Below are 17,419 nucleotides of genomic sequence, written 5' to 3' on the forward strand. Positions count from 1 at the left end.
AACCTTCAGCCCCTTCCCCAACCTGTGACTCACTTCCGCTTCCATAATTCCATCCGCTGCTAAATCCACTCTCAGATATCTAAAACACTTCACTTCCTCCAGTTTTTCTCCATTCAAACTTACCTCAGCTTTCTTCTTTCACACACTCCTTATCACTCAAAATCTTTTTCATTCCATCTTTCCACCTCCAATTTGGTCTCCCACTTAGCCTAGTTTCCTCCACTTCTAACACATATATCCTATTTGTCAATTTATCCTCACTCATTCTCTCCACGTGACCAAACTATTTCAATACACCCTCTTCTGCTCTCTCATCCACACCCTTTTTAATACCACACCTCTCTCTTACCCTTTCAATACTTACTTGATCAAACCACCTCATACCACATATTGTCCTCAAACATTTCATTTCCAACACATCCAATCTCCTCCGCACAACCCTATCTATAGCACATGCCTCGCAACTATATAACATTAATGGAACCACTATTCTTTCAAACATACCCATTTCTGCTTTCCGAGATAACGTTCTCGCCTTCTACTCGTTCTTCAACGCTCCTAGAACCTTTAGCCCCTTCCCCACCCTGTGACTCACTTTCGCTTCCATGATTCCATCCGCTGCTAAATCCACTCTCAGATATCTAAAACACTTCACTTCCTCCAGTTTTTCTCCATTCAAACTTACCTCAGCTTTCTTCTTTCACACACTTTACCAAACTCAGTCACCAACTTCTGCAGTTTCTCATCAGAATCAGTCACCAGTGCTGTATCATCAGCGAACAGTTGACTCACTAACCAAGCCCTCTCATCCATAACAGACTACATACTTGCCACTCCCTCCAAAACTCTTGCATTCATCTCCCTAAAAACCTCATCCATAAACAAATTAAAACAAAAATGGAGAAGACATCATGCACACCTACTGCAAACCGACATTCACTGAGAACCAATCATTATCCTCGCTTCCTACTTGTACGCATGCCGTACATCCTTGATAAAAACTTTTTACTGCTTCTAGCAACTTACCCCACACCATATACTCTTAATACTTTCCACACAGCATCTCTATCAACTCTTTATCATATGCCTTCTCCCGATCCATAAATTCTACATACAAATCCATCTGTTTTTCTAAGTATTTTTCACATACATTCTTCAGCGCAAACACCTGATCCACACATCCTCTACCACTTCTGAACAAACACTGCTCTTCCCCAATCTGATGCTCTGTACATGCCTTTACCCTCTCAATCGATACCCTCCCATATAATTTCCCAGGAATACTCAACATACTTATACCTCTGTAATGTGAACACTCACCCTTATCTCCTTTGCTTCTGTACAATGGTACTATGCATGCATTCCACTAATCCTCAGGCACTTCACCATGAACCATACATACACTGGATATCTTTAACGACCAGCCAACAACACAGTCATCTCCTTTTTTAATAAATTTCACTGTAATACCATGCAAACCCACCGCCTTGCCTTGCTTTAATCTTCCGCAAAGCTTTCTCGACCTCTTCTCTGTTTACCAAACCATTCTCCCTAACCCTTACACTTTGCACACCACCTAGACCCAAACACCCTATATCTGCCACTATATCATCAAACACACTTAACAAAATTTCCATCTCCTCTCTTCACCACTACTTGTTATCACCACCCCGTTAGCCCCCATTACCGAAGTTCCCGTTTGTTCCCTTGTCTTACGCATTATATTTACCTCCTTCCAAAACATTTTTTTTTTTTTTTTTTCATTTATCATACTTTGTTGATGTCTCCTGTGTTAGCGAGGTAGCACATGGAAACAGACAAAACAATGGCCCAACCAACCCACATTCACATGTATATACATAAACGCCCACACGAGCACATATACATACCTATGCATTTCAATGTATACATACATATACATACACAGACATATACACATATACACATGTACATATTCGAATATACATGCTGCCTCCATCCATTCCTAACGCCACACAATCACACATGAAATGGCAGCTCCCTACCCCAATGTGGACGTGAGGTAGTGCTAGGAAAAGACAACAAAGGCCATATTTGCTCACACTCAGTCTCTAGCTGTCATGTATAATGCACCAAAACCACAGCTCCCTTTCCACATCCAGGCCCCACAGAACTCTCCGTGGTTTACCCCAGACACTTCACATGCCCTAGTGCAATCCATTGACAGCACGTCGACCCCGGTATACCACATCGTTCCAATTCACTCTATTCCTTGCAGCCTTTCACCCTCCTGCATGTTCAGGCTCCGATTACTCAAAATCTTTTTCACTCCATCTTTCCACCTCCAACTTGAGTCTCCCACTTCTCCTCATTCCCTCCACCTCTGACACATACATCCTCTTGGTCAATCTTTCCTCACTCATCCTCTCCATGTGATCAAACCATTTCAAAACACCCTCTTCTGCTCTCTCAACCACACTCTTTTTATTACCACGCATCTCTCTTACCTTATTATTACTTACTCGATCAAACCACCTCACACCACATATTGTCCTCAAACATCTCATTTCCAGCACATCCATCCTCCTCCTAACAATTCTATCTAGAGCCCATGCCTCGCAAATATATAACATTGTTGGAACCACGATTCCTTCAAACTTCAAACATGCCCAATTTTGATTTCCGAGATAATGTTCTCGACTTCCACACATTCTTCAACGCTCGCAGAACTTTTGCCCCTTCCCCCACCCTATGATTCACTTCCACTTCCATGCTTCCATCCACTGCCAAATCCACACCCAGATATCTAAAACACTTCACTTCCTCCAGTTTTCCTCCATTCAAACTTACCTCCCAATTGACTTGTACCTCAACCCCACTGTACTTAATAAATTTGCTCTTATTCACATTTCCTCTCAGCTTTCGTCTTTCACACACTTTATCAAACTCAGTTACCAGCTTCTACAGTTTCTCACACAAATCAGCCACCAGCACTGTATCATAAGCAAACAACAACTGACTCACTCCCCAAGCTCTCTCATCCACAAACGACTGCATACTTGCCCCTCTTTCCAAAACTCTTGCATTCACCTCCCTAACATCCCCATCCATAAACAAATTCAACAACCATGGAGACATCACACACCCCTGCCGCAAACCAATATTCACTGAGAACCAATGACTTACCTCTCTTCCTACTCGTACACATGCCTTACATCCTCAATATAAACTTTTCAATGCTTCTAACAACTCACCTCCCATACCATACATTCTTAATACCTTCCACAGAGCATCTCTATCAACTCTATCATATGACTTCTCCAGATCCATAAATGCTACATGCTTTTACATATCTGTGAGCGAATTTGGCAGTGGATGGAACCATGGATACAGAGTGAGTCACAGGGTGGGGGAGAGGGCGAAGGTTCTGGGAGCATTGAAGAATGTGTGGAAGACAAGAACGTTATCTTGGAGAGCAAAAATGGGTATGTTAGAAGGAATAGTGGTTCCAAGAATGTTATATGGTTGTGAGGCATGGGCTATAGATAGGGTTGTGCAGAGGAGGGTGGATGTGTTGGAAATGAGATGTTTGAGGACAATATGTGGTGTGAGGTGGTTTGATCGAGTATGAAATGAAAGCGTAGGGAGATATGTGATAATAAAAAGAGTGTAGTTGAAAGAGCAGAAGAGGGTGTATTGAAATAGTTTGGTCACATGGAGAGAATGAGTGAGGAAAGATTGACAAAGAGGATATATGTGTCAGAGGTGGAGGGAACAAGGAGAAGTGGGCAGCCAAATTGGAGGGGAAAGGATGGAATGAAAAATATTTGAGTGTTTTGAAATGGTTTGGTCACATGGAGAGAATGTGTGAGGAAAGATTGACAAAGAGGATATATGTGTCAGAGGTGGAGGGAATGAGAAGTGGGAGACCAAATTGGAGGTGGAAAGATGGAGTGAAAAAGATTTTCAATGATTGAAGCCTGAACATGCAGGAGGGTGAAAGGCGTGCAAGGAATAGAGTGAATTGGAACGATGTGGTATACCGGGGTCGACGTGCTGTCAATGGATTGAACCAGGGCATGTGAAGCGTCTGGGGTAAACCATGCAAAGTGTGTGGGGCCTGGATGTGGAAAGGGAGCTGTGCTTTCGGTGCATTATACATGACATCTAGAGACTGAGTTTGAACGAATGTGGCCTATGATGTCTTTTCCTAGCGCTACCTCACGCACATGCGAGGGGAGAGGGTTGTTATTTCATGTGTGGCGGGGTGGCGATGGGAATGAATAAAGGCAGACAGTATGAATTATGTACATATGTATATATGTATATATCTGTGTGCGTATATGCATGTATACGTCTGTTTCCTTGCGCTACCTCACTAACACGGGAAACAGCAATAAAGTAAAATAAATATATACATTTAAATTTTTTTTTTTTTTTTTCAAACTATTCGCCATTTCCCGCGTTAGCGAGGTAGCGTTAAGAACTGAGGACTGGGCCATTGAGGGAATATCCTCACCTGGCCCCCTTCTCTGTTCCTTCTTTTGGAAAATTAAAAAAAATTGAGAGGGGAGGATTTCCAGCCCCCCGCTCCCTCCCCTTTTAGTCGCCTTCTACGACACGTAGGGAATACGTGGGAAGTATTCTTTCTCCCCTATCCCCCAGGGAATAAATATATAAATATATATATATAAATTTATAATTTGGTCGAGGTGGTGTGCAAAGTGAGAGGGTTAGGGAAAATTATTTGGTAAACAGAGAAGAGGTAGCAAAAGCTTTGCGGAAGATGAAAGCCGGCAAGGCAGGATGTTTGGATGGTATTGCAGTGGAATTTATTAAAAAAGGGGGTGACTGTATTGTTGACTGGTTGGTAAGGTTATTCAATGTATGTATGACTCATGGTGAGGTGCCTGAGGATTGGCGGAATGTTTGCATAGTGCCATTGTACAAAGGCAAAGGGGATAAGAGTGAGTGCTCAAATTACTGAGGTATAAGTTTGTTGAGTATTCCTGGTAAATTATATGGGAGGGTATTGATTGAGAGGGTGAAGGCATGTACAGAGCATCAGATTGGGGAAGAGCAGTGTGGTTTCAGAAGTGGTAGAGGACGTGTGAATCAGGTGTTTGCTTTGAAGAAAGTAAGTGAGAAATACTTAGAAAAGCAAATGGATTTGCATGTAGCATTTATGGATCTGGAGAAGGCATATGATAGAGTTGATAGAGATGCTCTGTGGAAGGTATTAAGAATATATGGTGTGGGAGGCAAGTTGTTAGAAGCAGTGAAAAGTTTTTATCGAGGATGTAAGGCATGTGTACGTGTAGGAAGAGAGGAAAGTGATTGGTTCTCAGTGAATGTAGGTTTGCGGCAGGCGTGTGTGATGTCTCCATGGTTGTTTAATTTGTTTATGGATGGGGTTGTTAGGGAGATGAATGCAAGAGTTTTGGAAAGAGGGGCAAGTATGAAGTCTGTTGTGGATGAGAGAGCTTGGGAAGTGAGTCAGTTGTTGTTCGCTAATGATACAGCGCTGGTGGCTGATTCATGTGAGAAACTGCAGAAGCTGGTGACTGAGTTTGGTAAAGAAGAAAGTTAAGAGTAAATGTAAATAAGAGCAAGGTTATTAGGTACAATAGGGTTGAGGGTCAAGTCAATTGGGAGGTAAGTTTGAATGGAGAAAAACTGGAGGAAGTAAAGTGTTTTAGATATCTGGGAGTGGATCTGGCAGCGGATGGAACCATGGAAGCGGAGGTGAATCATAGGGTGGGGGAGGGGGCGAAAATCCTGGGAGCCTTGAAGAATGTGTGGAAGTCGAGAACATTATGTCGGAAAGCAAAAATGGGTATGTTTGAAGGAATAGTGGTTCCAACAATGTTGTATGGTTGTGAGGCGTGGGCTATGGATAGAGTTGTGCGCAGGAGGATGGATGTGCTGGAAATGAGATGTTTGAGGACAAAGTGTGGTGTGAGGTGGTTTGATCGAGTAAGTTTGATCGAGAGATGTGTGGAAAAAAAAGAGCGTGGTTGAGAGAGCAGAAGAGGGTGTTTTGAAATGGTTTGGGCACATGGAGAGAATAAGTGAGGAAGATTGACCAAGAGGATATATGTGTCGGAGGTGGAGGGAACGAGGAGAAGTGGGAGACCAAATTGGAGGTGGAAAGATGAAGTGAAAAAGATTTTGAGTGATCGGGGCTTGAACATGCATGAGGGTGAAAGGAGGGCAAGGAATAGAGTGAATTGGATCGATGTGGTATACCGGGGTTGACGTACTGTCAGTGGATTTGAATCAGGGCATGTGAAGCGTCTGGGGTAAACCATGGAAAGTTGTGTGGGGCCTGGATGTGGAAAGGGAGCTGTGGTTTCAGGCATTATTGCATGACAGCTAGAGACTGAGTGTGAACGAATGGGGCCTTTGTTGTCTTTTCCTAGTGCTACCTCGCACACATGAGGGGGGAGGGAGATGGTATTCCATGTGTGGCGAGGTGGCGATGGGAATGAATAAAGGCAGACAGTGTGAATTGTGTGCATGGGTATATACGTATGTGTCTGTGTGTGTATATATATGTGTACATTGAGATGTATAGGTATGTATATTTGCGTGTGTGGACGTGTATGTATATACATTGTGTATGGGGGTGGGTTGGGCCATTTCTTTCGTCTGTTTCCTTGCGCTACCTAGCAAACGCGGGAGACAGCGACAAAGCAAAATAATAATAATAAAAACTTATTTATTTATTTTGCTTTGTCGCTGTCTCCCGCGTTTGCGAGGTAGCGCAAGGAAACAGACGAAAGAATGGCCCAACCCACCTACATACACATGTATATACATACACCTCTACACACACAAATATATACATATATTCATTTATTATCCAGATCCACAAAATGCTACATACAAATCCATTTGCTTTCTCCCCTATCCCTGGGGATAGGGAGAAAGAATACTTCCCACGCATTCCTCACGTGTCGTAGAAGGCGACTAAAGGGGACAGGAGCAGGGGGGCTAGAAACCCTCCCCTCCTTGTATTTTAACTTTCTAAAAGGGGAAACAGAAGAAGGAGTCACGCGGGGAGTGCTCATCCTTCTCGAAGGCTCAGACTGGGGTGTCTAAATGTGTGTGGATGTAACCAAGATGAGAAAAAAGAGATAGGTAGTACGTTTGAGGAAAGGAACCTGGATGTTTTGGCTCTCAGTGAAACAAAGCTCAAGGGTAAAGGGGAAGAGTATTTTGGGAATGTCTTGGGAGTAAAGTCAGGGGATAGTGAGAGGACAAGAGCAAGGGAAGGAGTAGTACTACTCCTGAAACAGGAGTGGTGGGAGTATGTGATAGAGTGTAAGAAAGTAAACTCAAGATTGATATGGGTAAAACTGAAAGTTGATGGAGAGAGATGGGTGATTATTGGTGCATATGCACCTGGGCATGAGAAGAAAGATCATGAGAGGCAAGTGTTTTGGGAGCAGCTGAACGAGTGTGTTAGTGGTTTAGATGCACAAGACCGGTTTAAAGTGATGGGTGATTTGAATGCAAAGGTGAGTGATGTGGCAGTTGAGGGAATAATTGGTATACATGGGGTGTTCAGTGTTGTAAATGGAAATGGTGAAGAGCTTATAGATTTATGTATTGAAAAAGGACTGGTGACTGGGAATACCTGGTTTAAAAAGAGATATATACATAAGTATACGTATGTAAGTAGGAGAGATGGCCAGAGAGCATTATTGTATTACATGTTAATTGATGGCGTGCGAAAGAGAGACTTCTGGATGTTAATGTGCTGAGAGGTGCAACTGGAGGGATGTCTGATCATTATCTTGTGGAGGCGAAGGTGAAGATTTGTAGAGGTTTTCAGAAAAGAAGAGTGTTTGGGTGAAGAGAGTGGTGAGAGTAAGTGAGCTTGGGAAGGAGACTTGTGTGAGGAAGTACCAGGGAGAGACTGAATACAGAATGGAAAAAGGTGAGAACAAAGGAAGTAAGGGGAGTGGGGGAGGAATGGGATGTATTTAGGGAAGCAGTGATGGCTTGCGCAAGAGATGCTTGTGGCATGAGAAGCGTGGGAGGTGGGCAGATGAGAATGGGTAGTGAGTGGTGGGATGAAGAAGTAAGATTATTAGTGAAAGAGAAGAGTGAGGCATTTGGATGATTTTTGCAGGGAAATAATGCAAATGAGTGGGAGATGTATAAAAGAAAGAGGAAGGAGGTCAAGAGAAAGGTGCAAGAGGTGAAAAAGAGGGCAAATGAGATTTGGGGTGAGAGAGTATCATTAAATTTTAGGGAGGATAAAAAGATGTTTTGGAAGGAGGTAAATACAGTGCGTAAGACAAGGGAACAAATGGGAACTTCAGTGAAGGGGGCTAATAGGGGAGTGATAACAACTAGTGGTGATGTGAGAAGGAGATGGAGTGAGTATTTTGAAGGTTTGTTGAATGTGTTTGATGATAGAGTGGCAGATATAGGGTGTTTTGGTCGAGGTGGTGTGCAAAGTGAAAGGGTTAGGGAAAATGATTTGGTAAACAGAGAAGAGGTAGTAAAAGCTTTGTGGAAGATGAAAGCTGGCAAGGCAGCAGGTTTGGATGGTATTGCAGTGGAATATATTAAAAAAGGGGGTGATTGTATTGTTGACTGGTTGGTAAGGTTATTCAATGTATGTATGATTCATGGTGAGGTGCCTGAGGATTGGCGGAATGCTTGCATAGTGCCATTGTACAAAGGCAAAGGGGATAAGAGTGAGTGCTCAAATTACAGAGGTATAAGTTTGTTGAGTATTCCTTGTAAATTATATGGGAGGGTATTGATTGAGAGGGTAAAGGCATGTACAGAGCATCAGATTGGGGAGGAGCAGTGTGGTTTCAGAAGTGGTAGAGGATGTGTGGATCAGGTGTTTGCTTTGAAGAATGCATGTGAAAAATACTTAGAAAAGCAAATGGATTGGATGTAGCATTTATGGATGTAGAGAAGGCATATGATAGAGTTGATATAGATGCTCTGTGGAAGGTATTATGAATATATGGTGTGAGAGGCAAGTTGTTAGAAGCAGTGAAAAGTTTTTATCGAGGATGTAAGGCATGTGTACGTGTAGGAAGAGAGGAAAGTGATTGGTTCTCAGTGAATGTAGGTTTGCGGCAGGGGTGTGTGATGTCTCTATGGTTGTTTAATTTGTTTATGGATGGGGTTGTTAGGGAGGTGAATGCAAGAGTTTTGGAAAGAGGGGCAAGTATGCAGTCTGTTGTGGATGAGAGAGCTTGGGAAGTGAGTCAGTTGTTGTTCACTGATGATACAGCGCTGGTGGCTGATTCATGAGAGAAACTGCAGAAGCTGGTGACTGCGTTTGGTAAAGTGTGTGAATGAAGAAAGTAGAGAGTAAATGTGAATAAGAGCAACGGTTATTAGGTACAGTAGGATTGAGGGTCAAGTCAGCTGGGAGGTAAGTTTGAATGGAGAAAACTGGAGGATGAAGAAAAACTGGAGGAAGAAGTGTTTTAGATATCTGGGAGTGGATCTGACAGCGGATGTAACCATGGAAGCGGAAGTGAATCATAGGGTGGGGGAGGGCGCGAAAGCTCTGGAAGCGTTGAGAAATGTGTGGAAGTCGAGAATGTTATCTTGGAAAGCAAAAATGGGTATGTTTGAGGGAATAGTGGTTTCAACAATGTTATATGGTTGCAAGGCATGGGCCATAGATAGAGTTGTGTGGAGGAGGGTGGATGTGCTGGAAATGAGATGTTTGATGACAATAAGTGGTGTGAGGTGGTTTGATCGGGTAAGTAATAATAGGGCAAGAGAGATGTGTGGTAATAAAAAGAGTGTGGTTGAGAGAGCAGAAGAGGGTGTTTTGAAATGGTTTGGTCACATCGAGAGAATGAGTGAGGAAAGATTGACAAAGAGGATATATGTGTGAGAGGTGGAGGGAACGAGGAGAAGTGGGAGACCGAATTGGAGGTGGAAAGATGGAGTGAAAAAGATTTTGAGTGATCAGGGCCTGAACATGCAGGAGGGTGAAAGAAGTGCAAGGAATAGGGTGATTTGGAACGATATGGTATACAGGGGTCGACGTGCTGTCAATGGATTGAATCAGGGCATGTGAAGCGTCTGGGGTAATCCATGGAAAGTTTTGTGGGGCATGGATGTGGAAAGTGAGCTGTGGTTTCGGTGCATTATATATGACAGCTAGAGACTGAGTGTGAAAGAATGTGGCCTTTATTGTCTTTTCCTAGCTCTACCTTGCCCACATGCGGGGGAGAGGGGGTTGTTATTTCATGTGTGGTGGGGTGGTGACGGGAATGAGTAGGGGCAGACAGTGTGAAGTATGTAAATGTGTATATATGTATATGTCTGTGTGTGTATATATATGTACACGTTGAGATGTATAGGTATGTATATGTGCGTGTGTGTACGTGTATGTATATACATGTGTATGTGGGTGGGTTGGGCCATTCTTTCATCAGTTTCCTTGCGCTACGTCACTAACGCGGGAGACAGCGACAAAGTATAATATAAATATTGGAAAGTATCACAATTTTGAGCGTGATCAGGATATTCCTACGAGTCCATGGGGAAAATGAAACACAATAAATTCCAAAGTGCACTTTCGTGTAATAATCACATCATCAGGGGAGACACTAGAGAGAAATATAACAATCAGTAGATATACATCAAAGAGACGAAGCTAGGACGTCATTTGGTAAATGTGCGATTGTCCGAGAAAGACAACGAGCATTCATAAATTTATCATTTTACAAATTTTATCAACAATAAAGTTATCTAATATGTATAGACCATCACTAATATCAAGATTATAATTCTTTGTGTATTTAATAATAGAAGATTGAATGATATTTCTCGCAGTAATAGAGTTAGGGTTGATAACTGAGATGGCATTACTCCAGTCAATACAATGATCATAGTTTTTAACATGATTAAACAAGGCATTTGATTCTTGTCCCGTTCTTATACTATATTTATGTTGCTTAAGTCTAACAGAAAGTTTCTCACCAGTCTGTCCAACATAAAACTTATCAATTTCTACATGGCACTTTATAGATGCATCCAGGAATTTTCTGGTGAATTCCCGATTAAGATATTCTTTATAGTATTATTGTTGCTGAAGGTAACATTTACATTAAAGGATTTAAGCAACATAGGAAGTAAAGTAAAATTATTATCAAAAGGGAAAACTAAAAGATTCTTGGTGTCAATGGAAGGTTTGGGTTCAGCTCTATAAAATGATTTCTTCGCTAACTTAAGGGATTTATCAATGAAAGATCTAGGGTACTTTAACTTAGATCCAATAGAATATATCTTCTCAAACTCATTATCAATGAACTCTGGACTGCAAATACGTAATGCCCTTAGGAACATAGACTGAAATGATGATAATTCAACTCTGTCATGTTGAGATGAGTAATAATGGACATATAAGCATACATTGGTAGGTTTTCTGTATATGCTAAACTTAAACTTGTTTCCTTGCCTATGGATCATGCAATCTAAAAATGATAACATACCATTATTTTCATTTTCTACAGTAAATATGATGGAAGGTACTAAATTGTTAAGTAAGGGGAGAAATATTTGTAAATTATCATTTGTTGGCCAAACACAAAGAACATCATCTACATACCTAAACCAAATTGCATTAAAAGGTAAGATATCCTTTAGTAATTTTGTTTCAAAAAATTCCATATAAAGATTACTTAGTACAGGTGAAAGAGGGTTACCCATTGCCATACCAAATTTTTGAGCATAATAATCTCCATTGAATTGAAATACACTGTCTTTTATACACAATTTTATCAGTTCAATGAAAACAGACTTTGAAGCAGGTAAATGAATATCATCCAAGACATCAAATAAAGATTCTAAAAGGTCATCAACCGGAACTTTTGTGAAGTGAGGAAACATCAAAGCTAACTAGTTTAAAATCAAAATTAACATTGATATTGTTTAACTTGACTAAATCTACACTGTTCATGATATTAGAACTGGATAACTTACCCACTAAAGGGATAAATAAAGAAACTAACCATTTTGACAATTCATATGTGATGGAGCCCACTGAGCTCACTATAGGACTTGCTAGAAATTCTGTTTATGTGTTTTGATAAGTCCATACATACATGGCAATGAAGGGGACAAATATGACAAACTTTTGATAAGAGAACCATTACCTTTCAACAACAACTTCATTTCTTTATTGAAATGGGAATTAACTGCTTCTAAGGGATTTTTACTGAGTTAGAATATGTTGTGTCGTCATTTAAAAGATCATTCATTTTAGATAAATAGTTACTTTTGTCTAAAATCACAATAGTGTTAGCCTTATCTGCTTTAGAATTATGTATATCCTTGTCTTTTTTTAAGGTGTTAATTGCTCTTATAAATCTTTTAGGGGAATTAGATTCCACTGGTTTTGACAAACTGGCATATACTAAACCCTTACAGATATTAATTTCATCATTAGTTAAATTATTGTATTTCTCTAAATCAAAAAATGAAACTAATGGTATGTTACCATTTTTAGATTGCATGATCCATAGGCAAGGACACAAGTTTAAGTTTAGCATATACAGAAAACCTACCAATGTATGCTCATTATTTATTTATTTATCTATTTTGCTTTGTCGCTGTCTCCCGCGTTTGCGAGGTAGAGCAAGGAAACAGACGAAAGAAATGGCCCAACCCACCCCCATACACAATGTATATACATACACACCCACACACGCAAATATACACATCTATACATCTCAATGTACACATATATATACACACATAGACACATACATATATACCCATGCACACAATTCACACAGTCTGCCTTTATTCATTCCCATCGCCACCTCGCCACACATGGAATACCACCCCCCTCCCCCCTCATGTGTGCGAGGTAGCACTAGGAAAAGACAACAAAGGCCCCATTCGTTCACACTCAGTCTCTAGCTGTCATGCAATAATGCCTGAAACCACAGCTCCCTTTCCACATCCAGGCCCCACACAACTTTCCATGGTTTACCCCAGACGCTTCACATGCCCTGATTCACTCCACTGACAGCACGTCAACCCTGGTATACCACATCGATCCAATTCACTCTATTCCTTGCCCTCCTTTCACCCTCCTGCATGTTCAGGCCCTGATCACACAAAATCTTTTTCACTCCATCTTTCCACCTCCAATTTGGTCTCCCATTTCTCGTTCCCTCCACCTCCGACACATATATCCTCTTGGTCAATCTTTCCTCACTCATTCTCTCCATGTGCCCAAACCATTTCAAAACACCCTCTTCTGCTCTCTCAACCACGCTCTTTTTATTTCCACACATCTCTCTTACCCTTACATTACTTACTCGATCAAACCACCTCACACCACACAATGTCCTCAAACATCTCATCTCCAGCACATCCACCCTCCTGCGCACAACTCTATCCATAGCCCACGCCTCGCAACCATACAACATTGTTGGAACCACTATTCCTTCAAGCATACCCATTTTTGCTTTCCGACATAATGTTCTCGACTTCCACACATTCTTCAAGGCTCCCAGGATTTTCGCCCCCTCCCCCACCCTATGATTCACTTCTGCTTCCATGGTTCCATCCGCTGCCAGATCCACTCCCAGATATCTAAAACACTTTACTTCCTCCAATTTTTCTCCATTCAAACTTACCTCCCAATTGACTTGACCCTCAACCCTACTGTACCTAATAACCTCGCTCTTATTCACATTTACTCTAAACTTTCTTCTTTCACACACTTTACCAAACTCAGTCACCAGCTTCTGCAGTTTCTCATATGAATCAGCCACCAGTGCTGAATCATCAGCGAACAACAACTGACTCACTTCCCAAGCTCTCTCATCCCCAACAGACTTCATACTTGCCCCTCTTTCCAGGACTCTTGCATTCACCTCCCTAACAACCCCATCCATAAACAAATTAAACAACCATGGAGACATCACACACCCCTGCCGCAAACCTACATTCACTGAGAACCAATCACTTTCCTCTCTTCCTACACATACACATGCCTTACATCCTCGATAAAAACTTTTCACTGCTTCTAACAACTTGCCTCCCACACCATATATTCTTAATACCTTCCACAGAGCATCTTTATCAACTCTGTCATATGCTTTCTCCAGATCCATAAATGCTACATACAAATCCATTTGCTTTTCTAAGTATTTCCCACATACATTCTTCAAAGCAAACACCTGATCCACATATCCTCTACCATTTCTGAAACCACACTGCTCTTCCCCAATCTGATGCTCTGTACATGCCTTCACCCTCTCAATCAATACCCTCTTATATAATTTACCAGGAATACTCAACAAACTTATACCTCAGTAATTTGAGCACTCACTCTTATCCCCTTTGCCTTTGTACAATGGCACTATGCACGCATTCCGCCAATCCTCAGGCACCTCACCATGAGTCATACATACATTAAATAACCTTACCAACCAGTCAACAATACAGTCACCCCCTTTTTTAATAAATTCCACTGCAATACCATCCAAACCTGCTGCCTTGCCGGCTTTCATCTTTCGAAAAGCTTTTACTACCTCTTCTCTGTTTACCAAATCTTAATATTAGTGATGGTCTATACAAATTAGATAACTTTATTGTTGATAAAATTTGTTGAATGATGTTTATGAACGCTCATTGTCTGTCTTGGATAATCACATGTTTACCAAATGGCGTCCTAGCTTCGTCTCTTCGATGTATATCAACTGACTGTTATATATCTCTTGTGTCTCCCCTGATGATGTGATTATTACACGAAAGTGCACTTGGGAACTTATCGTGTTTCATTTTACCTGAGGAAAATAATAAAGTGAAATTAAAAAAATGTATATTTTCCCTGGAGATGGGGAAGAAAGAATACTTCCCATGTATTCCCTGCATGTTGTAAAAGGCAACTAAAAGGGCAGAGAGCAGGGGGCTGGAAATCCTTCCCTCTAGTTTTTTCTTTTCCAAGAGAAGGAACAGAGATGGGGGCCAAGTGAGGATTTTCCCTCTTAGGCTCAGTCCTCTGTTCTTAATACTAGCTTGCTAATGCAGGAAATGGTATTATCTCGCAGAGCAAAAATGGTTATGTTTGAGGGAATAGGTGTTTCAACAATGTTATATGGTTGCAAGGCATGGGTATAGATAAGGTTGTGCAGAGGAAGGTGGATGTTTTGGAAATGAAATGTTTGAGGACAATATGTGGTGTGAGGTGGTTTGATCGAGTAAATAATGAAAGGGTGAGAGAAATGTGTGGTAATAAAAAGAGTGTGGTTGAGAGGACAGAATAGGGTGTATTGAAATGGTTTGTTCACATGGAGAGAATGGGTGAGAAAAGACTGACAAAGAGGATATTTGTGTCAGAGGTGGAGGGAACGAAAAGAAGTGGGAGACCAAATTGCAGGTGGAAAGATGGAGTGAAAAAGATTTTGAGCGCTGTGTTATCAGTGAAGAACAACTGAATCACTTCCCAATCTCTATCATCCAGAACAGACTGCAAACTTACCCCTCTCTCAAAAACTCTTGTATTCACTTCCCTAACCACCTCATCCATAAACAAATCAAACAACCATGGAGACATCACGCACTCCTGCCACAGACTGACATTCACTAGGAACCAATCACTTTCTTCTCTTCCTACTTGTACACATCCCTTACTTCCTCGATAAAAACTTTTCACTGCTTGTAGCAACTTTACCTCCAACACCATATACTCTTAAAATCTTCCACAAAGCATCTCTATCCACCCTGTCATATGCCTTCTCCAGATCCATAAATGCTACATACAAATACATCTGTTTTTCTAAGTATCTCTCACATACATTCTTCTAAGCAAACACCTGATCCACACATCCTCTACTACTTCTGAAACCACACTGCTCTTCTCCAATCTAAGGCTCAGTACATGCCTTCACCCTATCAATTAATACCCTCCCAAATACCACAAGGAAAAATGAAACACCATAAGTGCAACTGCACTTTCATGTATAATTATCACATCATCACAGAGGATACAAATTCATTGTTGTATCTCCCTCAACAGTGCAATTCTATATGAAACTGCATTGAGACTTATCATGTATAATTTTTCTTGTTGACTATCAATAAATACTAGATCAAATGCATCACTGTGACCTGCTTTAGTTGCGTGCCATTTCAGCAAAAAAAGGGGGGGGGGAATAACAACTAGATTCCCATCCACAACCAGACCTTTCCATGGTTGTTCCTGAATGCCTTATATGCCCTGGTTGATGGTAGGAGTTGTCCCAGCCCAATTTCCCCAAGGAAATGTTTCATGCTTACACGATACACCACAAAGAAGAGAAATATATCTACCAATTTCATGTTTTCACAATTGAAACATCCAAGTCAACACACTGAACTGGACATACCTTAGTGATCCCTCGCCTTCAATAACACTTGATGATACATCAAGAAGGTCTTCTCTTCTAACTTTCGATCCTCCAGGTACCTGACCCGTTTTTCCTCCTGTGCCACTGTGGAGTGCCATCACATGCTCTGATAAAAGGCAATCCAATTCCTGTAAAATATGCAGGCATTGAAATTCATAAAACCTTTCATCCCTGAAGCAGAGCCCTAAAACCATGAAATATTCTCCCAAGGAATACCATGGTTGGGATTTTCTAACGATCAGTTTGTCTGGTGGGAACATATGCTTTTCCCATCACTTACCACGTTTCAATCCAGACAGTGACTGCAAATCTGTTCCAGACCCACCATCAGCCAGAGAGAGATTTTCACAAATGTCATAGAACCACTAGCTCTCAGGCCAAAAAAAAAAAAAAGTGCTTTTCTCAGGTTATGAAAATCGACCCAAAATTAGTCAAAATTGCAAGAGAGTAGGGTAAAAATGTGAAAGAGAGTACCTACAATGATATTTATCTAAAGTGAAGCAATCACCACACATTTTGCTCCCTGAATAAAGACTACTCTTCTCAGCTGCCACCTGCATTATATAATTACATGTTCTTGGTTCATCCAGGATTGATTTCAATCATATAAGAAGTTTTCCTTAAGTATTTTTGTGTTGCTCCATGGATGTTTTATATTTCTCCAGGCAGTTAGTTCAATGAATTACTGTTCCAGCTTCTTGGTTTGGATGTTTATTTATCTTTGATTTATTTTCAGTATACTAAGGTCTTAACATATGTTGAGGAAGGAAAGCTGCTAGAAACAGTGAGAAGTTTTTATCAAGGTCGTAAGGCATGTGTATGAGTATGAAGAGAGGAGAGTGGATGGTTCCAAGTGAGGATTTGTCCCAAGTGAGGATTTGTCTGCGATAGGGGTGTGTAATATCACCATAGTTATTGAATTTGTTTATGGATGGGATGATGAGGGAGGCAAAGTGAATCTTGGAGAGAGGGGTGAATTTGCAGTCTGTGAGGGACGAGAGGGCATGGGAAGTTAGTCAGTTCTGTTTGCTGAT

The 17,419-nt window shown here is 41.1% G+C and overlaps 1 protein-coding gene across 1 annotated transcript in view; it reads right to left on the minus strand.

The window, feature by feature from the left end:
• The window catches only part of LOC139767208 (DNA helicase MCM8-like), a 214,242-nt gene that overhangs the window by 59,844 nt on the left and 136,979 nt on the right, over positions 1-17,419 (minus strand). Inside the window, exon 10 of the mRNA XM_071696326.1 lies at positions 16,365-16,513. Coding sequence (XP_071552427.1) covers positions 16,365-16,513 — 149 coding nt within the window. The remainder of the gene's footprint in view (positions 1-16,364; positions 16,514-17,419) is intronic.

The sequence above is a fragment of the Panulirus ornatus genome, chromosome 59 (genome assembly GCF_036320965.1).
Source record: "Panulirus ornatus isolate Po-2019 chromosome 59, ASM3632096v1, whole genome shotgun sequence".
NCBI lineage: Eukaryota > Metazoa > Arthropoda > Malacostraca > Decapoda > Palinuridae > Panulirus > Panulirus ornatus.